The 27,410-nt window shown below is 39.3% G+C and overlaps 3 protein-coding genes across 4 annotated transcripts; 1 reads left to right on the top strand and 2 right to left on the bottom strand.

Annotated features, from left to right (window-relative positions):
* The first annotated feature begins 4,849 nt into the window (after nucleotides 1-4,849).
* Nucleotides 4,850-5,917, top strand: LOC133449479 (ubiquitin-conjugating enzyme E2 J2-like). The gene is made up of 3 exons (XM_061728632.1): nucleotides 4,850-4,969; nucleotides 5,069-5,149; nucleotides 5,263-5,917. Exons 1-3 carry the CDS (start codon nucleotides 4,919-4,921, stop codon nucleotides 5,611-5,613), a joined length of 483 nt encoding a protein of 160 aa, XP_061584616.1. The 5' UTR covers nucleotides 4,850-4,918; the 3' UTR covers nucleotides 5,614-5,917.
* A 6,930-nt stretch (nucleotides 5,918-12,847) lies between these two features.
* On the bottom strand, nucleotides 12,848-15,140 carry LOC133449478 (E3 ubiquitin-protein ligase rnf152-like). Of its 2 annotated transcripts, none has more exons than XM_061728631.1 (3): nucleotides 14,841-15,140; nucleotides 14,368-14,702; nucleotides 12,848-13,472 (listed from the first exon to the last, which is right to left on the bottom strand). In XM_061728631.1, exons 2-3 carry the CDS (start codon nucleotides 14,688-14,690, stop codon nucleotides 13,403-13,405), a joined length of 393 nt encoding a protein of 130 aa, XP_061584615.1. In that variant the 5' UTR covers nucleotides 14,691-14,702; nucleotides 14,841-15,140; the 3' UTR covers nucleotides 12,848-13,402. The 2 variants fall into 2 exon arrangements, with proteins under 2 accessions (XP_061584615.1, XP_061584614.1); XM_061728630.1 differs by having other exon boundaries at nucleotides 14,845-15,138.
* Nucleotides 15,141-15,765: 625 nt separating this feature from the next.
* On the bottom strand, nucleotides 15,766-26,190 carry ube2j2 (ubiquitin-conjugating enzyme E2, J2 (UBC6 homolog, yeast)). The gene is made up of 7 exons (XM_061727710.1): nucleotides 26,056-26,190; nucleotides 20,574-20,704; nucleotides 19,071-19,111; nucleotides 18,753-18,855; nucleotides 18,528-18,666; nucleotides 18,348-18,428; nucleotides 15,766-18,240 (listed from the first exon to the last, which is right to left on the bottom strand). The coding sequence occupies exons 2-7, from the start codon at nucleotides 20,702-20,704 to the stop codon at nucleotides 17,950-17,952; spliced, it is 786 nt and encodes a 261-aa protein (XP_061583694.1). The 5' UTR covers nucleotides 26,056-26,190; the 3' UTR covers nucleotides 15,766-17,949.
* Between the last annotated feature and the right edge of the window lie 1,220 nt (nucleotides 26,191-27,410).

Below are 27,410 nucleotides of genomic sequence, written 5' to 3'. Positions count from 1 at the left end.
TGAATAATACTGGAAATGTGCTTGAAAATCAAAAGCTGCCTTCTGTTGACCTGAGACATTAACTTCATGGTTTTTGACTGCCTCTACTACTGTAGCCAGTGTGTCTGCTAACCTTGTCACATACTTGCTGGCAGAAGAAAAACTCTCCCTACCATCTAGGCTGAGCATAATGTCAATAGGCAAAACCACTTCCCGGCCAAACAGCATCTTGTAGGGACTAAATCCTGTAGTCGCCTGAATGCTGCTACAATAGGCCAACATGACATATGGCAAAAGTACATCCCAGTTTGTCTGATTATCTTTTACAAACATGGTTAGCATAGACAGTAAGGTGCGGTTGAACCTTTCAATGAGTCCATCAGATTGAGGATGATAAGCGGAGGTTCTGGTTTTACTGATGTTCAACAACCGGCACACTTCCCTAAACAGGATTGAATCAAAGTTGTGTCCCTGGTCTGTATGAATACTGCAAGGGGCCCCATACCGACAAACCCACTCCTCAACCAACACCCGGGCAATAGTGTGGGCTTCCTGGTTAGGGAGAGGGTACGCCTCTACCCACTTGGAGAAATAATCGCCCACCACCAAGATATACTTATTCTTGTCACCTGTTTCTGGCAGTGGACCCAAAATTTCAAGAGCCACATGTTCATGCAGTCTTGAAGTGACTGAAGGTTGAAGAGGCGTACATGGGGCCCGACCCTGTGTCTTACGTGAGGCACAGTCTAGACAGTCCCTACACCATTGACAGACGTCCCTGAACCACCCTGGCCAGTAAAAACGGTCTTTAACTTTACCCTGCAGTTTTTGTACTCCTAAGTGCCCCCCTGTGGTTTAGTTATGCAACTGAGCTAACACATCAGCAACCATGGCTCTCGGGAGCACTACCTGAACCTGAGATACGGCATCTGAATTGGTTGGTGGGACCCGTACCAGCCTTTCCCCTTGCACCTGAAGCTGAGTCCAGACAGCAGCATATTTTTGCAACACTTGATCCCTAGGGGGCTCTACCTGGCCCCCTGACTTTTTAAGCTGAATAAACTGCCAGATTTCCTCATCATCCCTTTGAGCCCGTGTCAAAGCATCACTCTCATCCCCTTGACTTGCCTTAGGCGTAGGCACAGTTTCCTGCACAGCACTTATGATTGGGCCTGGGCTTGACTCCTGACTAGAGTCCTCAGTAAGGGATCCCCCCCCCAAAGGCTTGGCTACAAAGGTTGGAAGTCTAGAAAGGGCATCTGCACTGGCATGTAATTTACCGGGGCGATGTATGATTTTATATTGAAAGTTAGCCAGCTGCTCGACCCAACGAGCCAGCTGACCCTCAAGCTCCTGAAAATTATGAAGCCAACGCAAAGAGTTATGATCTTTCCGCAAAAAACAAACTCCCTTCCCAACAGATAATGCCTAAAGTATTTGGTAAAGGTAACCATGCTCAACAGCTTCTTTTTGGTGGTGGCATACTTCCGTTCCTGTTTGGTCAATCCCAGACTGCAATAACACGCTCAGCCCCATTTTCCTTTTGTGACAGCACGGCCCCAACTCTCACATCACTAACGTCTGTGTCCAAAATAAAGGGCCTGTGAGGGTCAGGGTACGCTAAGACTGGAGCCGTCATCAACCTTGTCTTAAGGTGTTCAAAGGCCTGCTGACAAGGCTCTGGCCATTTGAAACGCCTCCCTTTCTCAGTGAGTTGGTGTAAGGGCCGTGCAATTTCAGCAAAACCTTCCACAAAACACCTATAAAATGATGCTAACCCCACAAAACTTTTTACTTCTGTCTGAGTCTTAGGAACTGGCCACTCCCGAATGCACTGCACCTTAGCAGGGTCCACCCCAACCCCCTCTGCTGAGATTACATGGCCCAGATATTGAATTTGTGTTGCAAACAGGTTACACTTAGAGGGCTTCACCTTCGGTCACCTTCAAAATCAGCTGGAGCCGCGGCTTGGCCAGTAGTGGAAAAGCACAAGACGGGGGCATGGCGGGTAGAAGCGAGCTGAGGTGGTACTAGTGGAAAAGGGCCATAACAGCCCTTTTTCCAGTTGCAGGGCGGGAAGCATGCGCCGGAGTGTCCTAAGCTGTTTGGACTCGCTGGGGATGGACTGTGCGGCCTCCACCGTAAGCGGGTCTGCGACCAGGCGCCGGATAAGACTGACATCGGGGTCCTGTTCCTGCACGGCTACCAGGTCCGAGTCACCGAACTCACGCCCCAAGTGCAGACTCTGTTCGGCGGTGCAGGTATTTTCTGCTACCTCTCTGGCATGGCGCCGAGTTAAGGCATTTACAACCCGGGCCTGCGGCGTCGGCAACCATTCAGGTTGGAAAACCCAGGGGGTCCCAATTCCCGTGCCCAGCTAGGTAAGGCAAGGTGCTACACACAGTTTCTGCTTTATCAGGCAAAAGGCCTCATCCTGCGGCTTTTCCCACTTAAATGTCACGTCTTTGCGGAGCAGTTCGGTTAGCGGTTTTGCTATTTCTGCGTAACTCAACAAACTGTCGAGAGTAGTTGCAGACCCCTAGTTCCGACAGGTTGGTTGGAGCCTTGATGTCCTGGATGGCTCTCACCCTATTTCCTTGAGGCTCGATGCCATCTGGACCCACCGTGAGACCCACGTCGACCTTCGAGTGACACCATTGGCCTTTGGACAACGCAAGCTTGGCTCCAGCCGCTGACAGCTGGCCGAGCACATGCCGGATCTCAACTAAATGGTCGTCAAAGGTGTGACTCTGTGTGGATGACATTAAGATGTCATCCACATAAATGAGGTTACCTCAGGCGGCGGCGGCGGCGCTCATGGCTTTGTGCAGGAATATGTTAAATTCCGACGGTGAGTTGGAGTAACTTACAGCATCTAAGTCCAGCAGTACTTGTGATTGCCCAATGGATGTTGCTTTATATTGATTGTTTGGTTTGTTTCTGTATTGTCCTGTTGCATATGTTAATTGTACACGCACTGATGCTGATGCTTTTACACAAATGAAGTTCCTAACAGATAAATAAAGTTATTTATTATTATTATTATTGAGAGACTAAAGCACCAATGGCCATTTGAGAGAAGAAAAAAAAAGAGGAGATTAATAATACTTTTCTGGGACTGAAATGTTCTGATTGGGACCAGGGTTTTCTGAAATGTTGATGTACGTGAAATATTTACGTAGCCATGTTTGTGAAATACTATATGGTGAGCTGTATAAACTCAGACTAGCCTAAAAAGGAATTATAATACCTTTTGTTTACAGTAGAAGACAAAGTCTCCCATGATGAAGAATATTTGGTTATTATTGCTGCTTTGTTTATTATTTCAGAGATTATTTTCAATTAGAATTTTGTTTATCGTAACTGATCGGAAAGGAGATGTAACAATAAGTTATTGTTTATATATATGTTCACTACGAACTATTGTTTTACATTGCAGGAGAGTTGCTGCACGGACAGTTTTGTGTGATGCACCCCGCATGAACCGTTTGGACGTGTGCTGATACTATAACCCACTTGCTTTGATAATTATCTCGCATATTAATTATTCATTACTTCAGAATACACAGTATGTTTAAAAACACAAACGTCATTGGATAAATGCTCGGGTTTGTCCCTCGCGCAGCAGCCCTATTGAGCCGCATTTTGTAATAACGGTGCATTTTGAAATAAACGTCCAAAATGTAATAAAAAAAATTCAATAACTTGAAACTGTCATTTCATTTTGTAATAAAGCCGCATTTTTTTAATAAACTGCCACATTTTGTAATAAACTACCCCAACGCATTTTGTAATACATTTTGCCGCATTATGTAATAAGTTATTACATTTTGAGATTATTACAAAATGCACTTGCAACTTTTTTATTCTCTAAAATGTAATAACATGGTGCATTATGTAATAACAATTCTAAAGCATAGTTTATTTGTTTGTTATTGGCCTATATAATTCCAAACTTCAAATAGGAAACTAAAGTCATATTTGGAGTGTTATACGTAGATTTATTGGGCTACATAGCTGTAAGGGAAATTGCATAAAAAACAACAAAAGTAACTCTTGTATGAATTCATTGTTAAACAAATAACAATATTAGGTATTATTACATAATGCACCATGTTATTACATTTCGTAGAAAATAAAAAAAAGTTGCAAGTGCATTTTATAATAATCTTCTCAAAATGCAATAACTTATTGCATAATGTGGCAAAATCTATTACAAAATAGGGCAGTTTATTACAAAATGCGGCTTTATTACAAAATGAAATGAAAAAGTTATTACATTTTGGACGTTTATTACAAAATGCAACGAGGAGTCCTCAGCCACGATGTTTATGAACATCTGCACCTCAGAGTTGGATCACCAAACAGACTTTTACACTGCCATTGCCTGTTGAATAAAATGAACAAGAAGCTGCGAGTCTTTCTCTGATTTCCTCCTCCCGACTCAGCCGTCTGACGGCCCCGACCCCCCAGCAGGCCCCGCAGATCTCATGTCAAGTCGTAGTTTCTGCTTCCACCTTGTGGCTAAGACTGAAGTGCAGTTCACACGAATGCGTGAATCTGGTATCCCGCGAGTGAAACGGCCATGTTAATTTAGGACCATCTGTACATGGAACCCGGCTTTGTCAGGGTTTGACATTTCCCCCAGTTTGAGTTTCTGTTCTGTCCCTCTTGTTTCGATTCTGCCCTGATTGTCTGCACCTGTGTCTCGTTATCCCCTGTGTATATCTAGTCTTGTCTTTCCCCTGCTCCTTGCTGGTCCGTACTGTTTCCTTCCTCCATGTGGCATGTCAAGTTTTTGTGGTGTTGATCCTGTTTAAGTTCTGGTTTTTGGTCTGCCTTTTTTGATCTTGCTCAGCAGCGCTTTTGGTTATGCTCAACAAACCTATCGTGACAGGCTTGGTCTGTGTCCACGATCCGAACGGGTTTGCTCAGCTTCATGGTGGAGAAAGGACCAACCCTCGGAAGTATTGAGACTTCAGACTACACAGTATGTTTAAAAAAAATAAAATAAATAAATGCAGCACAGAATCATGAAGAACCTATGATGACTCATATTCATTGTACCTTTTTTATCATTTTTTTCTAGAAAAGACAGCTCTCAGCCCAAAGTCTGGCCTTCAACCTCAAAGACAAAGTGTTCTGTGAGCTGTTTCCCGATGTTGTCAGTGTATGTATAAGTCAATCACAAACTTGGTCTTTTTTTCTTTTTTTTTTTACTCCCAAAACCTTCTTGTGACCTTTTTGTTCTAATATTTTCCCATTTCTTTCTTTGTCAACCAGGAGATAAAACAAAAACAGAAGGCCCAGCAAGAGTTAAGTGCCCGCTCTCAGCCCCTCCCCCTACCTGATGTGGTACCTGACGGTGACCCTCAGCACGCCCATTATGGCATGCCAGCACTTAATGGAGGACCAGCCCCAGTTGGGGGGGCCAACCCTGCTCCTGGCCTGCAGCAGGCCAATCGCAACCATGGACTTCTAGGTGGTGCTTTAGCCAACCTGTTCGTCATTGTAGGCTTTGCAGCATTTGCCTACACAGTCAAGTACGTTTTGCGGAGCATAGCGAGGTGGAAAAACACACAAAAAAGCCATATAATTGTTAGTCAAACCAGATTAAAAAAAAAAGGCTTTTGAATTTTAGTGAATTTGCCCCAAAATAAGGTTTAAACAGCTTTATCTTTTCTATTGTACTTCTGCTAAGAAAGGGCAAGTTGTAACTTGTCCAGAATGAACATTTATAAAGTGGTCACTACCAAAAGTGCAGCAACGTCCTCCTGTACCTAAAAACAATGTTTCTGACTGTAGTCCACCTGCCACCTCAGTCACAACTGCTGAGAACATGCCATGTATGAACTGTTGTGTCTAGTGTTTAGAAACTCACGTAAATGTCTGTTTGGAATTTTTAAATTTCAGGTCTTATAATTGGAAACTTTCAATTAAGCCAGTGAAATTTTTCTGCAAGGAGAGTCTGTTATACTGAAATACTGTGGAAATGACGTCACTAAGACCTAAGTTCCCCCACAGTGACAGAAGGTTGTGCTGTTTCAAACGCTTCTTTGAAACTCTTCCATCTCTTATCATTTCATCTTGGGCTCTTTAGTCATACATATCACTCATCAGGAAATGTATTCACCTACACTTTTTTTGGGGGGGGGGTTATTTTTTAGAGCAAGACAAAGGATTTGATTGCACCATGGTTTCATTAGACTGCACCTGTATGAATAGCGCATACAATTCCACAGAATGCTTGTTTACTTGAAAGAGCGCTTCCTTGGAAATTCACCCTGGAGTCACGTGACTGCCTCTGAACGTGTCTTAAGAGCCCGGCAAAGAAGCAGACAAATCCAGCAGACACCAAGGGAGTGAAGTGATACCACAGCCTCAAAAAAGTAGGTAGGCTATTGCGCTTTTATAATTCTAATGTGCATTGAGGTGATTTATTCCAGAGTATTTAAACCTAAGAAAGACTGATCTTCACTTTAAGAAGTATTGTGAATATTTAATACGTTTGTTTACCTTATGTTTCTTTCTCGTGCAGCCTGAATTCATCATGTGTCCAAAAGACCCGCTGAAGTGCACCGTGTGCTGTCAGGAGTTCTCACGCTTTAATTCTATAATTCTATAATGTAAGTATAGTGTATTTTGTCCCATATAAACACCCTCCTCTGTTTCTGTTTCAGCTCTCCATCGAAGAAGTCTGGTTTCTTGTCCACGCTGCAGAAACTTGTCAGCAGACTGGCTGTGCGCGAAGAGGAGCAGTTTTCCAAACCAGCACCAGCAGCAAACCCACCAGACTAAACCAGCACTTGAGGAACAAGGGCCTGGACTGCTGCTCTGTGGAGACGTTTTACTTAACTTTTAAATGGTGAATTTACTTTTTATAAACAGAGCTGCAAAGTATTTTTATATCGTTGTTAAACTAAATGAAAGATTGAGATTATGAAAATCATTCAGTGTGTTTCAACACAGGTGATTACATTTAAATATTATTTCTACTCAAACATAATGGACTCTGATTTAAATGTGTTAAAACAGTTAACTTTGTAGAGGAGGCTATGGTTTATTGTAACGACAGTGAAGTTTTGTAGTTTGTAGTTTTTTGTTAAAGCTTTGTATTTAACAAACAACTCTGAATCTAATGTTTGGGATATGAGGAAAAATATTCCAGTATCCAAGTATTTGCTACATGTCAATAAACAGTAAAAAAAATCAAGTGTCTAAATTGTCCAGTGTCTGAGGGGGCAACATACATGCATAGTTTTACATTTAATTGTTTTATAAGAGTTAGGTGCAAAGAAAATAAACAAACTGTAGGCTAATACTTTTAAAATGCTGATGTAGAGCATAAAATCATAATATATATATATATATATATATATATATATATATATATATATATATATATATATATATATATATATATATATATACACACACACACAAATAATTTAAGTTTTGGAAATTTTCCATGGTGGTTTATTCAAACTGTATTCATATTCTTTGCGTCTTACCTGTTTTTTAAAGACTATTTTCCTCACATATTGACTATTTTCCATCTATCCATTTTCTATACCCACTGTATCCTTTGCAGGGTCACAGGGGTCTGCTGGAGCTTATCCCAGCTAATTTCAGGCAAGAAACAGAGGTTCACGCTGGACAGATCGCCAGTCTATCGCAGGGCCACATACCCTATATGGACAACCACACATACGGGCAATTTAGAACCAATTAACCTACTGAAAGATTCATGTTCGTTTGTCTGGTGAACCAAAAGCAAACTAGTGGAATAAAATCACAGGTTAATACAAACTTTTAATCATGTCAAGCACAAGGTTTTCCGGCCGCAGGTACACTTCTCTCAAACCACATAGGCAGGAAAGGAATGCACACGTGGCCAGGTTCAATTTCTTTTGTTTTCATTTTATATTAGACAAATCCTCAGTTGACCTGGTGTTGAATAAACAAGACTTGCTTTTCTTTAATCTGAGTACAGTGTTTGAATTAAGATTTCCTTTGTGAACAGAAATGCATACATGTAAATACTAGCAAGACAGTTTTAGATCCAACACAAACAAGTCAGGCAGTAATTAGTTATTCATTTATTTATGACCAAAACATTTAAACAATTTCAGCAAGTTGAACAAAAATGTTGCAGTAAATAGTGATAATATAACTGAAATGTTTAACTCAGGATACCATCAATTTATACGCTCTCTTACAAAAAGGAAATCACATCATGCTCAAAATGGAAAATAATATTAGATGGTCATAACACAGCTGGAATATTTAACTCAGGATACCATCAGTTTACATGCTCTTACAAAAATTAAATTACTAGGCGATTGAGCCTGGCATACTGGATGCGCTGGTATGGGTAGATTGAAAGAAAGACACTACATTAACAAGGAAATACATATTGTACTGTGCGCATATTTAAATTGTGTTCTTTGTTGAATTTTATGCTCCTTTATATAGGCTACCACTTTGTTTTCAAACATCCGTAGGATGATCATTCCCAAACTTATAATACCGGTACGTAACATTTTGATCTGACGTGTTTCCGGTTTCTGCTAAGTGCTGTCCCATTCTTATTTCTACCATTTGGAGCCCTCACACTCTCTCACACTTGATCACTTCCAGCTGACGTCACTTAAGTCTGTGAGGGTTCAGGGCTTGAGGGTTTAGGGCGGAGATTGGATGTAGATACAGAAGACGCCCCATTTTAAGCCCTCCCCAGGGGTCACATGCTATAGAAAAGAAAAAAATCAATTCAAAACACCTGGTGTAAAATAAAATACAAAATACATGTATCCAGATATCCAAACATCTTATAACTAGAAAAGGCAACATCAGGCCAACTGGCCGTCATACATATCTAGTGATAAAAAGAAAACCAGAAAAAAACAAAGGCGCCTCTTAGTTTCAGGATGGCTAAATTTTAAAGTTCATACAAGGTTGTATTTTTATAAAAAATTCACACATTTCTGCTAAAAAGACTTACTCATAAATTAGAGTTCAATTCCTTATATCCTTGATATGGACAAAGGACGAATCCACACATAGGTAATCAACAATAAATTAAATAAAGGCAACACATGCAAATGATCAACCTGGAGGGAACCCATGCAAGCATGGGGAGAACATGCAAACTCCACACAGAAACACCCCACTGGGCCCAGGAGTTGAACCGGGAACCTTCTCGCTGTGAGGCAACAGCGCTAACCACTAAGCCACCCTATTGATTATTTAATACTGAAAAATGTTCATTCATTTTATTTGCACCAACCCCATAATAAAATAAGTAGCTTTTTTTAGCTCCATGCTCAGGCTGTTCCGCAGTTTCACTCCATAGGTCGACATACAGAAGCTCTTCAGTGTTGTGCGTCTGTTGAGAACTTTAAAATTAAACTGACCCCTGAGGTTGTAGCCCCTCTCTCTTTCACAAAATATCCCCTGTATATGTCCCGGTAATGAATTATTCTTTGCTTTGAACATTAGTTGCGCTGTATTGAAACTGACAAGATCCAGAAATTTTAGTGATTTGGATTGTAGAAATAATTGATTAGTGTGATCCTGGTAACCTGCGTTGTGTGTAATTCTCATTGCTCTTTTCTGCAGTATGCACAAGGGTTGGAGTGAGCTTCTGTATGTGTTCCCCCAGACCTCCGAACAGTAATTTAAATACGGTAAAACCAGTGCGTTGTATAGGATGAATAGTGCTTTATAGTTCAAGAAAAGTTCAAGATACTTCTTGACAACGCAACTGTTGATGAGCAGGCGTCTACTCTGCGTTCAATCCTCCCGACCACAGAGAAACAACTTGATCCAGAGATCGTCTGCCACAGCACAGTTCGCAGCAGGAGAGAAACCTGCCAGAAACGACAGAACTGTACTACAACAGGACCGCAAAGCCACGGCCTGATCTGCCAGCAGGAGCCACAATCCGTTTCCAGCTGCCAAGTGGAAAATGGAACAGTTATGGATTCGGCTGGTATACAGAGGTCATACAACATCCGCACTGAGAACACAGATCAAGAAGCACCAACTTTTGACCCTGAGCCTGATAATGCTGAGCCAATAACTGTGCAGCAGGATACTGTGGGTCAAACAGGCCCCAAAGAACCCCTGTTCTGTACCACCACTAAGTCAGGTCGCATAGTGAAACCAAGAGACAGACTTGACCTATATCAAGTGTGGCTGTTAAGCAGGTTTTCCCTCTTATGGCACTTATGAAATGCTTGCGAAAAAGGAGGCATCCAGTGTCTGAGAAAACATTTCTCTCATGTCATCTTACCTGTTCAGACTCCTTACAAATTAGTCACATCCTCGTTCCTACCAAAAACAAATTGTTTCTACTTTCAGATTTCATCAGTGTGGAAAACTGCGGTCACTGTTAACAACAAGTGTGGCTGTTAAGCAGGTTTTCCCTCTTCACCATCTTTATTTTGAAAGAGCTGAATGTGGATGGTTTATATTGGGTCTTGAAAGCTTTTTATTAATCCCTTTTGCTGTTTTTTGCACCAGGGTGTGTCTTTTATTTTATTTTTTGTCTGAATATTTGAACATTTTATACATGTTCAAAATAAATAAATAAAAAAACAACAAAAATTTAACTGTATTTCATCTTAACATAGTAGCTATAGTTAAGAGGTTGTTTGGTAGAACTAATTCAGGGGAAAAGGTTTCAGCTCAAATAATCCACATCACTGTTTCCAATAAAATAACCACAATGTCTGCGCCTCGTTTCATTATTCTGTTTTACACAAGTTGCTCTCCTTTAATACTCTTTATGGATAAGTTTTTAATTACTGAAACCTTTTATTGTTCCAATTTATTGTATTTCAAATTTATCTAGAGATCACAAAAAGTATAAATTCATAAAATAGGTTTAGATAAAAAGGAAAAGCAGCGTACAATTAAATTCAAACTAAAAAAAAATCCTGAATATAAACATTACGCATGTTTTCCTTCAGGTGATGATTAATCTTTTTATTCCTTATTACTCAGATCTGCAAATATACAATTCCCCGTTTAGTGGTGCGGTTCCCAGGAATTATAACTTGAATAGCTGCCAGAAGGGAAGATTAGAACAATAAAAAGCTGTTTTGTTTATGTTCAGGTTAAACTCACGTGTGTCGTTGTTGGTAAGGTTTGTTTGTTGACAGGCCATTTAACGATTTTAATTGCAGTACATAACCAATGATGAATACTAACCATAAGATCATCTGTTGCACTGTGATGCTTTGTAAATATCAATATTATATATAATATATAATAATAATATATATAACTTAAATGTGACCAACTGTGAATAGAGCTCTTGTCACCTGAAAGCTGCTTCAAATAATAAAAAAAAATGTTTATGAAGGTAGCAGGACATCTGAGGTGAAGAACATGAGTTCAACAAGCTGAAATTGCTTTGTTAGAAAATGTTCACTGCTTAAATATGTCCATTAAAATGAGATATATAATGGTGTTGTAGGTTTTAGAAAGATTTTAGAAAACTAACCAAAAGTAGATGTATTTACTTTATTATGGGGTTGGTGCAGGTGTCTCAGAAATTCATGTATCAAAAATTATGCTTTTGGCATCATAGGGTTGGTTAAGAGTGTTTAAAAAAAAAGAAAAGTTAAATGAATGAACATGTGTCAGTATTAAATGCACACGTGCACGGTGGCTTAGTGGTTAGCACTGTTGCCTCACAGCAGAAAGGTTCCTGGTTGGACCCCTGGACCTGGCGGGGGTCTTTCTGTGTGGAGTTTACATTTTCTCCCCGTGCTTGCGTGGGTTCCCTCCAGGTGCTCCAGCTTCCTCCCACAGTTCAAAAACATACATAGTAGGTTAACTGATGAATTGCCCGTAGACTGTCTGGTTATTTATCTGTATATGTGGCATCTGAGAGCTGCTTCAAATAAAAAAACTAAACGTTTATAGGATATCTGAGGTGATGAACATGAGTTCAACAAGCTGAAATTGCTTTGTTAGAAAATGTCTGTATTCACTGCTTAAATATGTCCATTAAAATGAGATACTGAGATAGATGGAATACAGAAATTTAGTCAATTTCTGAAAAAAATTTAGAAACCTGACCAAAAGTAGATGTACTTATTTTATTATGGGGTTGGTGCAAAAAAAAGTTAAATGAATGAAAATTTGTCAGTATTAAATAATCAATAGGGCAGCATGGTGGCTTAGTGGTTAGCACTGTTGCCTCACAGCGAGAATGTTCCCGGTTCAACTCCTGGGCCCAGTGGGGTCTTTCTGTGTGGAGTTTGCATGTTCTCCCCATGCTTGCATGGGTTCCCTCCAGGTACAAAAACATGCATAGGTAGGTTTATTGATGGTTCTAAATTGCCCGTACGTGTGGTTGTCCGTCTGTATACAGTATGTGGCCCTGCGATAGACTGGCGATCTGTCCAGCGTGAACCTCTGCCTCTTGCCTTAAATTAGCTGGGATAAGCTCCAGCAGACCCCTGTGACCCTGCAAAGGATACAGTGGGTATAGAAAATGGATAGATGGAAAATATTCAATATGTGAGGAAAATAGTCTTTAAAAAACAGACATAATATGCAAAGAATATGAACAGTTTGAATAAACCACCATGGTAAATTTCCATAACTTAAATTATTTGTGTGTACAGTATATATATATATATATATATATATATATAGTCAGTGTGCTTTATACATAAGGCAAACTAATCTGCAACAGATGTAAGATTTTATCCTGTACATCAGCATTTTAAAAGTATTACAGTTTGTTTATTTTCTTTGCAAGTCTTATAAAACAATTAAATGTAAAACTATGCATGTTGCCCCCTCAGACACTCGACAATTGAGACACTTGATTTTTTTTTTTTACTGTTTATTTACATGTAGCAAATACTGGAATATTATTCCTCATATCCCAAACATTAGATTCAGAGTTGTTTGTTAAATACAAATCTTTAACAAAAAACTTCACAGTCCTTACAATAAACCATAGCCTCCTCTACAAAGTTAACTGTTTTAACACATTTAGATCAGAGTCCATTATGTTTATGATACAGAGTAGAAAAAAATATATTATATAATATATAATATGTAAATGTAATCACCTGTGTTGAAACACACAGTGATTCATAATCTCAATCTTTCATTTAGTTTAACAAAGATACAAAAATATTTTGCAGCTCTGTTTATAAAAAGTACATTCACAGTTTAAGTAAGACCTGCGCCTCCAGCAGCTTCAGTCAAGTTCACAACTTCAAAAAAGTCTCCACAGAGCAGAAGTCCAGGCGCTCGTTCCTCCAGATTTAGTCTTGTGCTGGTTCGTAAACCTGCTCCTCCGACTGTCACCAGTTTAAAGGCAGATTTTTGGTTTCGGCTTTACGCCAAAGCAGAGCCTACGCCGTCGATTTAACGCGGAACCATAATCCAGGCTTTACTCGCGCACAGCCACGCAGCTGAGTTTCTGCAGCGTGGACACGAAACCAGACTTCTTCCATGGAGAGCTGAAACAGAAACAGAGGAGGGTGTTTATGATATGGGACAAAATACACTACAGTATACTTACATTATAGGAGAAATAAAAATTTAAAATGTGAAGAGCAGTGGCGTCAATTCAGTCGAAGCTAAGGTATGGCAAGGTTACGAGTCACAGAACTTAACTAGAATATCAATCAACATGTACAGCAAATACTCATCACAGAAGTCTGCTATGTAGCTTATCTGAGTGGTCAAGAAAATTGGAACTTTTTCAAATGCAGTCTCGCTCACTGCAAAAACTCAAAATCTTACCAGGAATATTTGTCTTATTTCTAGTTAAAGTGTCTCATTTTTAGTCAAAAAATCTCATTACACTTAAAACAAGAGTCATCACCAGAAAAATAACTTGTTATTTCACCATTTGCACCTGTTTCAAGTAAATTTTCACTTGAAATAAGTAGAAAAATCTGCCAGTGGGACAAGATTTATCTTCTCATTACAAGCAAAAAAATCTTGTTCCACTGGCAGATTTTTCCACTTATTTTAAGTGAAAATCTACTTGAAACAGGTGAAAATAGTTGTTTTTGATTCTTGTCTTAAATGTAATGAGATTCTTTTTGACTAAAAATTAGACATTTTAACTAGAAATAAGACAAATATTCTTAAGATTTTGAGTTTTTGCAGTGTATAATAACTAGTGAAATCGATCATGTTGTTCTAATTTGCATTTGTAGTTATTCTATATGTATTAAGTTATAGAATAATCAATACAAATAGACACAGAGCAATTCCATAAATGTATTTAAAAAACAAACATTTACATTTTCCCTTGAAGCCAAGGTGTGGCGGCTGCCATACCTTACCATACCCAATTGACGCCCCTGGTGAAGAGAACAACCAAAAAAGTTTGAATAAACTTACAGTGTTGACTGGACCAACGCAGGCTTTGCGTCTGTCCAAGCTTCCCCGGAGTCCTCCTTCCTCTCGTTGCTCTTCGCCGGGATCTGGTCCCAGATCTCCGTGTTGACCGGCAGAACCCCTGCCACGGTCCCGGTGGATCTGATGCATGTGATCCAGCGGCACAGAGGGCACGACACGGTGTTGACGATTCCCTCCAGGTTGCACATTTTCTGGATGCAAACAGCGCAGAAAGTGTGGTCGCAGTGGAGGATCCGCGGGACCCGGTCGCAGCGTGAGAACTCGTGACAGCACACGATGCACTCCAGTGAGTCTTCAGGACACATGATGAATTCAGGCTGCACGAGAAAGAAACATAAAAGTTAAACAAACGTATTAAATATTCACAAAAATAAAGTGAAAATCAGTCTTTCTTAGGTTTAAATGCTCTGGAATAAATCACCTCAATGGACATTAGAATTATAAAAGCGCAATACCTACTTTTTTGAGGCTGTGGTATCCCTTCACTCCCTTGGTCTCTGCTGGATTAATGTTGTCTGTCTGCTTCTTTGCCGGGCTCTTAAAACACCTTCAGAGGCAGTCACGTGACTCCGGGTGAATTTCCAAGGAAGATCTATTCCAAGATAAACGCGCATTCTGTGGAATTGTTTTCATTTCCTTCATCAGAGAGACAGGATTACTTCCTCCTCCCCCATCCACAACCAGTACTCGAGTTGTAAAATAAAATCAGGGGGGGATGGTGGATTTTATCATATGGGGACAGATAATTTGTGCTGATTACAAATAATATAATATATTACAAATAATAGCAGTGACCAAAACACCTGCAGAAATACTGCAGGAATGACATAGCAGCAGTTAAATGCAGCCTTCTGTAAGCTTTAAATATCCACTGGGCTTACATCAAATACATCATAACACAACAATAAAAAACAGTTTTCTGAACTTATCAATATACCTCTGTCCTTCACAGGATAAGTAAAATGGATCACTGCAAAAACTCTAAATCTTAACAAGAATATTTGTCTTATTTCTAGTTAAAATGTCTCATTTTAGTAAAAACAATCTCATTACACTTAAAACAAGACTCATCACTTGAAAAAAAAAATTTCATCTGTTTCAAGTAGATTTTCACTTGAAATAAGTAGAAAAATCTGCCAGTGGAACAAGATGTTTTTGCTTGTAATAAGAAGATAAATCTTGTCCCACTGGCAGATTTTTCTACTTATTTCAAGTGAAAATTTACTTGAAACAGGTGAAAATTGTCATATAAGTTATTTTTCTGGTGTTGTTTTTCTGGTGATGACTCTAAATGTTGAAATAGCAGTAATACCACATTCATTGATGAAATGACATAAAGGATGGAAAGGGGGGATGGCAGTTTTACAGGGGGGATGATTTGGACCGTTTTTATTTCAGGGGGGATGCCGTCCCCCCTCATCCCCCCTCAACTCGAGTACTGTCCACAACCATTTCAGCCAACTCATTCACAGATTTATTAAATGCCCTGCCAAGCAGGGTAATTTATTTGCATTTAATATGAAAAGATACAATGTCACACGAGATTATTTGAAGCACTGAATTTTGGGCATCTGCTGTAATAACTACACAAATGCACTCCCCTTGGAATCAATTTGGTCTTTGATGGTTTTTTCCCTCTTGAGATGGTACCAAGACAAAGAAAGAAGGAGCAACAGACATGGGAATCTTATGCTTTCAGGCAATTTCTCAGCTGAAACATTACATACACAGTAGAACCACTTCTCCTAAATTTAATGCACAATAGTAAATTATCAGCAATTAACGCGAGTCAGGGCCACTGCCTGTGTTGGTCTGCACTACGCTGCTTGAGAAACACTAGCCCAGCCAGTCATTTATATAAATAATGAGAACCAAAATGCAAAAGAAAAAAAAAATATCAAAATCTAATGTACAGAAATAAAAATGATGGCTCTCTTCACGTGTCTCATTTGGATCTAGACGGACTGGGGCTATTCTGGTCAACTAAGCCAATTTGGAAAGGTACTGGTCTCAGTTCTCCACTGTGCAGACACGGTTTGGCTCATGGGTTGACTGGAGAGAACATCAGGACTCATCAGGCTTTGACAGATGTAGCTGTATCTCTGTCAAGGATGCGTGCCACCGCTGTATTTATGCTGTTTTATAGAGCATGAAAGCACAAGGCCCTGTTTTGCCACATCGCTGTCTTGATTTTAATCTTTATATACATGCCTTGCTTTTGCTTTTGATCACTTTCAGTTCACTGCCTTCTTGAAATTCTTGAAAACTTTATTATTTTTTTAAATCAATCAAAACAATCTGACTGGTGCAACATACATTTTTTACACACTGTTGAAGAGGTCCTTCAGGTTTCAGAAGGCTATCATTTCTGCCTGCTGTACATATGATTAAGAAAAGCTGGAAAAATATCACTTGGGAGAGGAAAAAAAAACAAAAAAGAAAAATCAAAACCTCTTGATCTACAGTTGCAGTCAAATGAAACCTGATGCAATCAAAGCCTTTTTCTTGCTCTAAAAAATAAAAAAAAACCTCAAAATATAGGTGAATACATTTCCTGATGAGTGATATGTATAACTAAAGAGCCCAAGATTAAATGATAAGAGATGGAAGAGCTTCAAAGAAGCGTTTGAAACAGCACAACCTTCTGTCACTGTGGGGGAACTTAGGTCTTAGTGACGTCATTTCCACAGTATTTCAGGATAAACTCCTTGCAGAAGAATTTCACTGGCTTAATTGAAAGTTTCCAATTATAAAGACCTGAAATTTAAAAATTCCAAACAGACATTTACGTGAGTTTCTAAACGCTAGACACAACAGTTCATACATGGCATGTTCTCAGCAGTTGTGACTGAGGTGGCAGGTGGACTACAGTCAGAAACATTGTTTTTAGGTACAGGGTGACGTTGCTGCACTTTTGGTAGTGACCACTTTATAAATGTTCATTCTGGACAAGTTACAACTTGCCCTTTCTTAGCAGAAGTACAATAGAGAAGATAAAGCTTTTTAAACCTTATTTTAGGGCAAATTCACCAAAATTCAAAAGCCTATTTTTTTAATCTGGTTTGACTAACAATTATATGGCTTTTTTTGTGTGTTTTTCCCCCATGTACCATTAAAACTGCAAGTGTGGTTCTCAGCTTTTTTCTGTCAAAGAGGGACCTGTCTTTGTTAAACCTCCAAGTGTGTTTTCAAGATGGCTGATGAGTGGCAAGATCTGACAGAGGGGCGTTCAACACTTTTTCCACAACCCATGAGCCAAGTTAGTTCCTGGGACTGATATAAACCACTGAAGCACACTGATCACAACCACTTTAATAAATCCCGCCAACACCCTGATGACACCGACTCCCTTCCACTTCCCCAACTCCTGCTCTGAGTCTTTCTTGGGTGGGTGGGCTTTGAGTTTATGTCTTCCAAAGTCCATAGTGGGGAAGGTCGTTGTGGTGGCTGTGGAGGGATTTAACCCGGGACTGAACATCCTTCCCCCATGTAGTTTCTTTGTAAAGTTTAGACTCCATTAAGTGGCTCGTCTGAAGAAGGGGGGGGGGGGGGGCGATCCACCTCTCACTCCTGGGCTATGCTCCGCAAAACGTACTTGACTGTGTAGGCGAATGCTGCAAAGCCTACAATGACGAACAGGTTGGCTAAAGCACCACCTAGAAGTCCATGGTTGCGATTGGCCTGCTGCAGGCCAGGAGCAGGGTTGGCCCCCCCAACTGGGGCTGGTCCTCCATTAAGTGCTGGCATGCCATAATGGGCGTGCTGAGGGTCACCGTCAGGTACCACATCAGGTAGGGGGAGGGGCTGAGAGCGGGCACTTAACTCTTCCTGGACCTTCTGTTTTTGTTTTATCTCCTGGTTGACAAAGAAAGAAATGGGAAAATATTAGAACAAAAAGGTCACAAGAAGGTTTTGGGAGTAAAAAAAAAAAAAGACCAAGTTTGTGATTGACTTATACATACACTGACAACATCAGGAAACAGCTCACAGAACACTTTGTCTTTGAGGTTGAAGGCCAGACTTTGGGCTGAGAGCTGTCTTTTCTAGAAAAAAATAATAAAAAAGGTACAATGAATATGAGTCATCATAGGTTCTTTATGATGCTGTGCTGCATTTATTTATTTTATTTTTTTTAAACATACTGTGTAGTCTGAAGTCTCAATACTTCCGAGGGTTGGTCCTTTCTCCACCATGAAGCTGAGCAAACCCGTTAGGATCGTGGACACAGACCAAGCCGGGTTCCATGTATCTGGATGGAAGTCTGTGATGGACAAACATAACCTTTGGACAGAAAATGAATGATATTTATTTATGTACTTACAGCTAGAATTCCCACTCAATTGATTGATAATACACCCCTTTCTTACCTTGTATTGCACTTGAATCTCCCATTTGGTGTTATCATGTAGATACTCGGAGGTTTAAAGGGAAATTCGCGAGGAAATATGAGTTTTCCATGATAATATCCCCCTGAAACAAACATGACATCCACTTTGACACAAAACGGTGCAAGCTAGAGCCTACTAAGAAAGCAATTATTTAATTAATCACAATATCTATCTTTTACTTGCATTTATTTGTTGAAACTGCCTTATTAACAGTTACTTTGTTGAGTATAGAGTAGCAGTGTATAAACATTTATGACTGTGTGTAGCAGCTGTTGGTACACTAGTATCAGGTTTTACCTTCATATGGCGTTTTCTCAGGTCCTCTAACTACATAGTGCCTGCAGGTGACACAAAAAAAAGAAATTAATAACGGTCTCATGTAATGTCACTCACTGAAAACACCTGGTTGTTCACTAAATTCGCATATTATAGTAAAAATAGAGACTTTCCATAATCACATTCAGTTGATTTATCTTTCCCAAAAAACAACATTTGTAAAGAATAATTAATATGCGAGAATTATCAAAGCTTTGACATATAACTTCACAATTTGCAAAAAAAAACAACACAACCACACATACAAAAAACGGGTCCCAGGTTAGTGAAAAATATTTTGTCAAATTAAAACCATTTGGAAAAGGCAAATTTAGAGTATAGTTAAGAATCTAGGACCGTATAATTTTTTCCCACACTTCACAATATAGGGACTATTTTTTAAACTTCAAACTTCAACCTTTTAAATCAACTTTATTAAATTGCAGTATCCATAAATCTGCAAATGAAAACAGTTGCACCAGGTCAGAAAGACCTGTTGAAACATTTATATCTAGCACCTATAAGCTAGCAAAACTGTATTTTTATTACTTTTAACTTTGACTTCAAGTTCTCGAGAAAAAAGATGAGCAGCAATTGTACCTCTCTGGTAAATATTAATCTATACTGGCTTGCCTCCACTAAGAGTGGTGAGGTGAAAAAAAACAACAAAACAGAGTTACCTCTGTGCGTACAGGTGATAATAAGATGAGGTGAGTCAAATATCTTAAATGCGCGCACACAAAATTTTAAGGGATGTCAACATCATGTACATTACATAATTACATAAAATGCATGACTGTTTAAAAAAAATAACAAAAAAAAGGTATTTACTATTGTTAGTAACATGATGACTCAACATAACATCAACTGTATCAAAACATTTTTCTCTCGCAGGAAGTAATCAAACTGGAAATGATTGACAAACTGTGGAAAGTTCCTCTGGTCGTAAATACAACAAGACTTGACTTGTTTTATTCAACCATTAAACTTTTCTTTTTTTTTTTTTAAATATTGCTGATAGTGAAAAGAAACACTGTAAATTAGGAAGCCTACCATAATTTTCCGAGTAATCCTATTCCACTGAAAATGTTCTGAGAAAATATTTATTTAATATTTCCTAAGGACATGACCTCTCTCAAGCAGGGATAGTGAATTTATAACCTCTCTTTTGTGACAGTGTTTAGGACACTTTGTATTTTTCCCAGACAGACACGTGTGACACATGAAATATCATTTCCAAAGAGCACAGCAAAACAGGGAAAATTATTAATTTAAAATGAAGATTATATGTGTGTGTGTAAGAAGTTGAGTGTTTTACAACATTAAATCTACAAAATCAGATTTTTTGTTCTTTTTAAAAATCTGGGTGGTATACTAAAAACAATCACAACTAAATACAACACAACACTCCCATGGAGTGAAATGCCAAGTACTTCCTTGTTGATGGTATTTCGGCTGTATGCCCTGCAAAGATGTGACTTTTACCATTCTAGGATGTTGGAGGGTAAAGGTTCTGCACAGATGTAAGGCACTGGGTCTTTCTTTATCCTAAGGTAATCCTGCTTAAGTCGCTGAGTGGCTGTAGTTGGAGCTCTCTTATTCCCTGCGTTGTTCATCTGAGATTGAGGAGACAGAAAAAAAGAAATAATGAAATTGATCTTGGTATACCTGGTATCACTATCATTTTTCATCTCTTAGAATACAAAAATAAAAACATAGGCTCTATTCAGCCATTAGTGGGTTCATTGATCTGTCACAGTAATGTCATACTTTTTAGAAAAGCAAAAGAAAAGACAAAAATAACCCAAACAAAACAAAACCCAAGGTAACATGCGGCATGACTACTCACCACTCACTGCTTTTTTTCAGATAAGAAGTTACCAGTAGTAGAGGTAATTGCAAATCCTTTTACGGTTAAAATTTTTTTCTCACGAAAGAAAATACTTTTGGCAAAAAAATCCTAAACAGCAAGCAAAAAAATAACACATTGGCATCAAACAGGGATGGAAGAAAACAGGGGAAAAAAGTGATACTGCATTTGACTCGGAAGCTGGGGAAAAGTGTGAACACATTTTGAAAATAAACATTGCAGAACAAACCATGGAAAAAGAACTTTGATAAAGCGCCTTTTTTTTTCAAAATTTAAATGACTCGTGGTGGTTTATCGGTATTAATAGGAACTAAAATTGCATAATACGTAACCTTTCATATGAATTATGTAGCTCAGACTTGCACTGTCACAAAAATTTACAGAAGTACCTTGTGCAACTTTATCCAAGTCAAAACTGTTGACAGCAAATGTTGTGACATATCAAGACACTTTGATGCTGTGCTGGAATAACATTTGGGAAATGATTAAGATAAGCTAACGTGTTAGCAGCAGTACACTTAACATACACACACACACACACACACACACACACACACACACACACACACACACACACACACACACACACACACACACACACACACACACACACACACACACACACACACACACACACACACACACACACACACACACACACACACACACACACACACACACACACACACACACACACACACACACACACACACACACACACACACACACACACACTATATAATTACAAAATATGGACAGTATATATTTCAGTGGAGATAAAAAGTTAAAAAATATAAGGAAAAAATAGTGCAAAGGAAAGAAAAACAGTGCAAAAAAAAAAAAGGTAGAATGAGTGTGAGGTAGACAGGTAATTAATTTCATTGCACTTCACAGGTAATAGATTTCATTAGAAGAAATTTTTGTTGGCTTGAAATAGGATGGAAACTATGCCCTTTCATCAATTCAATTTAGAAGTGAATTATATCAACTGAAAAACACATAACGGAGTCAAAAGTGTAACTTTTCGGGCAACAACATCAAATCTATACCACTGTAATTCTACAGACTGTCAAAACTTTGTTTGGCATTTAATTTTCTCCTTTAAAAAGTAGCTGTTAAGGTGGTTGGCAAATCTGCCAAAAGTTACTCCTGTACCTGACAGGTACAGGAGAATAATCTGAACGACAGTGATGCACGAAGTAACAAACTCATCCTGTTTTGCTTAAAACTTTGTCCCAATCTCAATTTGGCAAATCAATACAGCTAGTAAGAAGTTGCAAACTTAATACTGGTTTACATTTCTAAATGCATCTCAATTGCCCTGTGTGGCCTCCGTCTTTCCAAAGTATTTAATATTGTGTTGTGCCCTTGTATTTATCATTCCTTTTTCAATAAAATTCAATTTATATAGCGTCTATTACAACATAAGTTGTCTCTAGGTGCTTTCCAGAGACCCAGAACACGACCCCAGAGCAATTATTACATAAACATAACATAAACAATGGCAGGTAAAAACTCCCCTAGTGGGAGAAAAACCTTGAGCCAAACAGTGGCAAGAAAAACTCCCCTTTAGGAGGGAAGACACCTGGACCAGGACTTGGATCCTGCTGAAGACCAGAGAAAGGAGATACACAGACCCTTTTCTGACTATTTTTTAAATGATCTCATAAAAAGCACTTTGAACTGATAGTGTTGTATATGTACACATGCAAACAAACTCTCTGTGAAACATTCAAAACAGTGGAGTTTGTATATTGCTGAGCTATTATGAGACTATGCTTTGACAGAGACTACATTGAAAAAAATAAATCTAAGCGCATGTAAATATAACATATTTAAACATGTGATATTAACAATTAAAAATGAAGTTTGTTGCTTTACGTGAATACATCTAGTTTTGAACTTAATCTGCATTTGTTCAAAAAACAAGACATTGTGCAATTTTTTCCTTAACAAGCAGTATTTATGTAATCCCAGGCAATCTTTTAATTTACACACAAACAACAAGCAATGATCTTGTTGTATTTACTTTTCCTTTAAAGCGACACTACGTAACTTTTCCACCTTAATATCATATTTCCAGAGTCATTGTGATGGTACATCAACTTCCAACAGGTTTAATGACACCTCTTTCATGATCTGAGGGAGTCTGTATCGCCTTCACTGGCACTATGTAACTTTGAGGAGCATGGTAGGAACCCTGCCACACTAAAAAACTACAAATTTTACGGCTTTGACTGCTTTACGGCACATACGTCACTTCCCCCTCCTTCCCGATTCGCAGTCGAGACGAAAATGGGCGGGGCTGGGAGCGCAGAGCTCCGCAGAAGCTGGTAACCCGTTGCTGCAGCAGCAGCAGCAGCTCCACATATAACAGACCAGGGAAAAGATCCTAATGGTTTAACTTTTCAACGGTTTCCTGCTCGGAGGCAGAACCACGCAGGCCAAGTATCTGATATAACGGAGTAAAAGAGTGAAAGAGTCGTCGGCTCGCTTTGGATCGCGGCTGTAACGACCAAACACACAGTAAAGCCTGAATTATGGTTCTGCTTTAAATCGACGCACAACTTACGGCGTAGGGTACGTGGCGACGCGCAACGTACGGTGCGTGTCGCCGCGTACCCTACGCCGTAGGCTCTGCGTCGATTTAACGCAGAACCATAAACAGCCTTAAACCACAAACACTCACACAGACGGGCGTCGGATCAAAACACGGGTTTTATTCCCCACTTCTCCAGCTAAACGCAGTTGCTGGCCAGCTCTCTGCGGTGCAATTAACCCCAATCTTCAGATAAAACTAGTTTGTTGAGGAAAAAATATGAACTCTTATTTGTAGCTGCAGAGGAAAAAAATAATCTCACGAGGAGCCTCTTCAGCATAATACAGCGGTCAAAAAAAGAAAAGAAAAGAGAAGTAAGAGGTATACAAAACATGTACTGTATGTTGTATTATACAAATTTATTGAAACATATGGCTCTTCAGTAGAGATTTCATATGGATCCAGACCGTTAATAATCATTATTTTCTCCATATACTGCTCCCTGGCTTCCTTGTTTAAGGTATCCCGGTAAATTCCAGTTCCTTTCCAGCAGTTTAACATCTTTTTTTTGCGTTCCGTCTGTTCACTTGGTGAAACAGAAAAGCATCCAGTCTCCTCTCATCAAAACAAATGCAGCGACGGGACAGGAGTTTTCCGGCAGTACTCGCTGGTGCTCATGGGAAACGTAGTGTTCTTTCTGGTAAAACACTACCGCTTTTGTCCAAAAGATGCCGCCAAACTCAGAAAAGCTGAAAGTTACGTTGTGCTGCTTTAACAATTTTAATCTATTAGGCAGATTGACCAACGTTTAGATGAAACATGCTTTATTTGTTTAAGTAGTACATCACAGTAAAAAATATCTTGCTTGATCTACTTTTAAAAATTAAGGCAACTTTTTCGCATGAGATTTTTATGTAGATCAGGAAAGTCTTTGTTTAACCGTATTTTCTGGACTATAAGCTGCTACTTTTTTCATAGGTTTTCACCCGTGCGGCTTATACAAAGGTGCATCTATTCTGTGGATTTTTCTTCCACCACTCAGTGCGCTCTAACCGGAATTAGAATCAAAACTAAGGCAAAATAAATGCAAAGAAGAATACGCCACTTCTTCTTTAGCAGATAGAAGTAGGTAGAAGCAGATTTCAAACAGATAAATAAATACTGGTTATTTTCTCTTGGTTTTGTCCCGTTTTAATCAGCAAAGTTGCTGCCGTGTTAAAAGACACTGTTAGGAAAGGATCTATTTAGGTACAAACATGTACATCATTTACAGTTCAAAATCCTTCTGTACATGTAGTAAATATCTAATCTAACAACATAAATATCTGCGGCTGAAATATCTTCTTTTTTTTTAAATAGAGCGGATGCGGCTTGTATGCAGGTGAGGCTTGTATATCTTTTTTTAATTATTTTTTTTAAAATAGAGCGGATGTGACTTATATGCAGGTGCGGCTTATAGTCCAGAAAATACGTACTTAATTTTTAGTATGTACAAAATTAATTTGCAAGTCAACTTAATTTTAATAAATAAAGTAAACTTAACGTCAAGTTTAAGAAATTCTTTAAAGAAAATACTGTAAATAAATATAAAACACTATAATTATAAAGTATACCATCAAAAACATTCTAGGATGTGAAACGTCAATTTTATGTTTTGTCTTACTTATTTTTTTCTTCTTTATGTATTTTTTGTTTCCACTGAGTAAAAGCTAATGTCTCATATTTTTGCTGATCATAAGAAAAAGGGTAGGCACTATAAGCTACGGCTTCAGCCTACACCTTTTCGGCAAAATAAATGTTTGTTTTTTTTTCTCTTTCCTTTTCATCTTGTTCTGTACAAGCCGAAATAAAGATTAATAACATAACATAACACAATTAAGTTGACTGTACTTGCAAAATGTATTATTTACATACAAAAAATTAAGTAGTTTATACAAAGACTAGTCTTTCTTGATCTACATAATAATCTCAAGCAAAAAGTTGACTTATTTTTTTAAGTAGATCAAGCACAATATTCTTAACAGTGTAAGTAACCACGGTTTTAATGTCATTTTACTCCCATCCCTGGACTCAGATGAGAACAGGGCTGTCAGCTGCTACCAGCTGATCATACTGAACAGAGAGCTGCAAGTGTGTCAACATCCCTCCCTAACAAACACAATAACACTGATCTACTCAGCTGCTGATCCCCGCTAATCTGCGGTGCTGGACGCACCCACAGGTTAGCAGGCGCGGTGCCAGACACCTACTGTGCTGTGGAAATCCAATATCTAGATCCATTTCAAAGTGGACCTCGTTTGAGGCGACAAGCTGAAGTTTAAAGCTGAGTTCATGTGAGCGGAGCAACAGTTCAGCCTGATTTACGGTTCCGCGTTACACAGACGCAGAGCCTACGGCGTAAGTTACGCGGCGACGCGCACCGCTCTGCGTTGGTGTAACGCGGAACCATAAATCAGCCTGTAGCTGGTGGCGGTGACCGCAGGCCGCGGTACCCGCTCCCCCTGGACAGCACATGTCAGCTAACTCACTACACACGGGGCTTTGTAGATCACACGTACCTCTCCAGTAACCACCGGGGAAACAATAACCTGTGGCTGGACGCGGAATAAGGTTTCTGCTTATGCTGTCAAACCCGAAAGCGACGAGACGGCGACACCGACGAAGCTAACGTTGGAGCCAGTTTCACTTCCGGTTCTTCTTCTTCTTCTTCTGTGGTGGAAACAGCTTGAATGGATCACTACTGCCGCCTGCCGGCCGGGCGGGGAGCAGATCCGCCTCACAGCAGCAGGAGCGGACACTATCCGAAATGCCATACTAAAAAGTATATACTAAAAAGTATACTTAAATTCGGCACACTTTTGAGTAAATATCAGTAGTGTGTGTATTAATTCGGACGTACTATTAAGAGCGCACACGGACACGGCACTTCCTGCCGTAGGGAGGGGGGGAGTTGTTACCATGGTAACCTGTCACAGCAGCGCTCCGCTCCGCTCTTTCCCGTTTATTCTGGCCGAAACAAGATGACATTATTTAATAATAAATATGGTTAAATACGAATATTATAATATTAATATTATATAATAATATTATTATAATTAATATTATAGCCTACTTATGACATTATACGTATCACCTAGCAACCAAACGCCGCTGCATTGCATTGTGGGAAGTTTCTCCTCGGCTAGTGTCCATCAATTTTATTGATTTTATTAATAGATCCATGCCATCAATCCACACTAAAAAATTTCTCCGGAATGAGTATGGATAGAGCATACTATTGAGTACGTTCTAATGTTTCGGACGCACTAAAAAATCTCGCATACTCATTTTGCATACTCATTAGGGTGGAAGTATGCGATTTCGGACGCAGCGTATGAACCAGGGGTAGGCAACCCTGGTCCTAGAGAGCCGCAGTTCTGCATGTTTTAGATGTCTCCTTGCATCACTACACCTGATTCTTGAAACCTAAGGCATATATATGTGCATTATTACTATATTTAATAGATATACACATATATACGCATACATACGCATACACATACATATATATACACATATAAACCCAGTGAGTTGTTTGGTTTTTTTTTTTTGGGGGGGGGCGGTGACCTCCACTGCTAACCCAGGAAGCAAGAGCACACAGAGGCACACATCGAGCACTGGAAATCTGAAACAAAAACCACAAACGAAACACAAAACCGACACAGAGCCGACCAAAACACGAGCAGCACTCGACCCAAATCTCGAGCTCTGATCACAGTCTGAGCTAAGCTACCGCTACCGCGATTAACTAACCCCAAAAACTACAGAGCAAGCACGCAGGTGAACAAGCCAGTGTGTATGTCTATGTGTGTGTGTGTGCGTGTATGACTGTGTGTGTGTGTGTGTGTGTGTGTGTGTGTGTGTGTATGTGTGT

The sequence above is a fragment of the Cololabis saira genome, chromosome 8 (assembly GCF_033807715.1).
Source record: "Cololabis saira isolate AMF1-May2022 chromosome 8, fColSai1.1, whole genome shotgun sequence".
NCBI classification, from domain to species: Eukaryota; Metazoa; Chordata; class Actinopteri; order Beloniformes; family Belonidae; genus Cololabis; species Cololabis saira.
The sequence above is the reverse complement of the archived record's forward strand: the minus strand, read 5'-3'. Positions and strand labels throughout refer to the sequence as shown.

What these genes read in the sequence shown, in the direction of transcription:
- LOC133449479 (XM_061728632.1), top strand. Translation starts at nt 4,919, where the DNA reads ATGGTGGAGAAAGGACCAACCCTCGGAAGTATTGAGACTTCAGACTAC. An exon ending in TTGAGACTTCAGACTACACA is followed by an intron (nt 4,970 to 5,068) that starts GTATGTTTAAAA and finishes ATTTTTTTCTAG; the next exon opens with AAAAGACAGCTCTCAGCCCA. An exon ending in TGTTTCCCGATGTTGTCAGT is followed by an intron (nt 5,150 to 5,262) that starts GTATGTATAAGT and finishes TTTGTCAACCAG; the next exon opens with GAGATAAAACAAAAACAGAA.
- LOC133449478 (XM_061728631.1), bottom strand. Translation starts at nt 14,690, where the DNA reads ATGTGTCCTGAAGACTCACTGGAGTGCATCGTGTGCTGTCACGAGTTC. An exon ending in GCGTTGGTCCAGTCAACACT is followed by an intron (nt 13,473 to 14,367) that starts GTAAGTTTATTC and finishes TTTCTGTTTCAG; the next exon opens with CTCTCCATGGAAGAAGTCTG.
- ube2j2 (XM_061727710.1), bottom strand. Translation starts at nt 20,704, where the DNA reads ATGAACAACGCAGGGAATAAGAGAGCTCCAACTACAGCCACTCAGCGA. An exon ending in CCCTCCAACATCCTAGAATG is followed by an intron (nt 19,112 to 20,573) that starts GTAAAAGTCACA and finishes TGTCACCTGCAG; the next exon opens with GCACTATGTAGTTAGAGGAC. An exon ending in AGATTCAAGTGCAATACAAG is followed by an intron (nt 18,667 to 18,752) that starts GTAAGAAAGGGG and finishes TTCTGTCCAAAG; the next exon opens with GTTATGTTTGTCCATCACAG.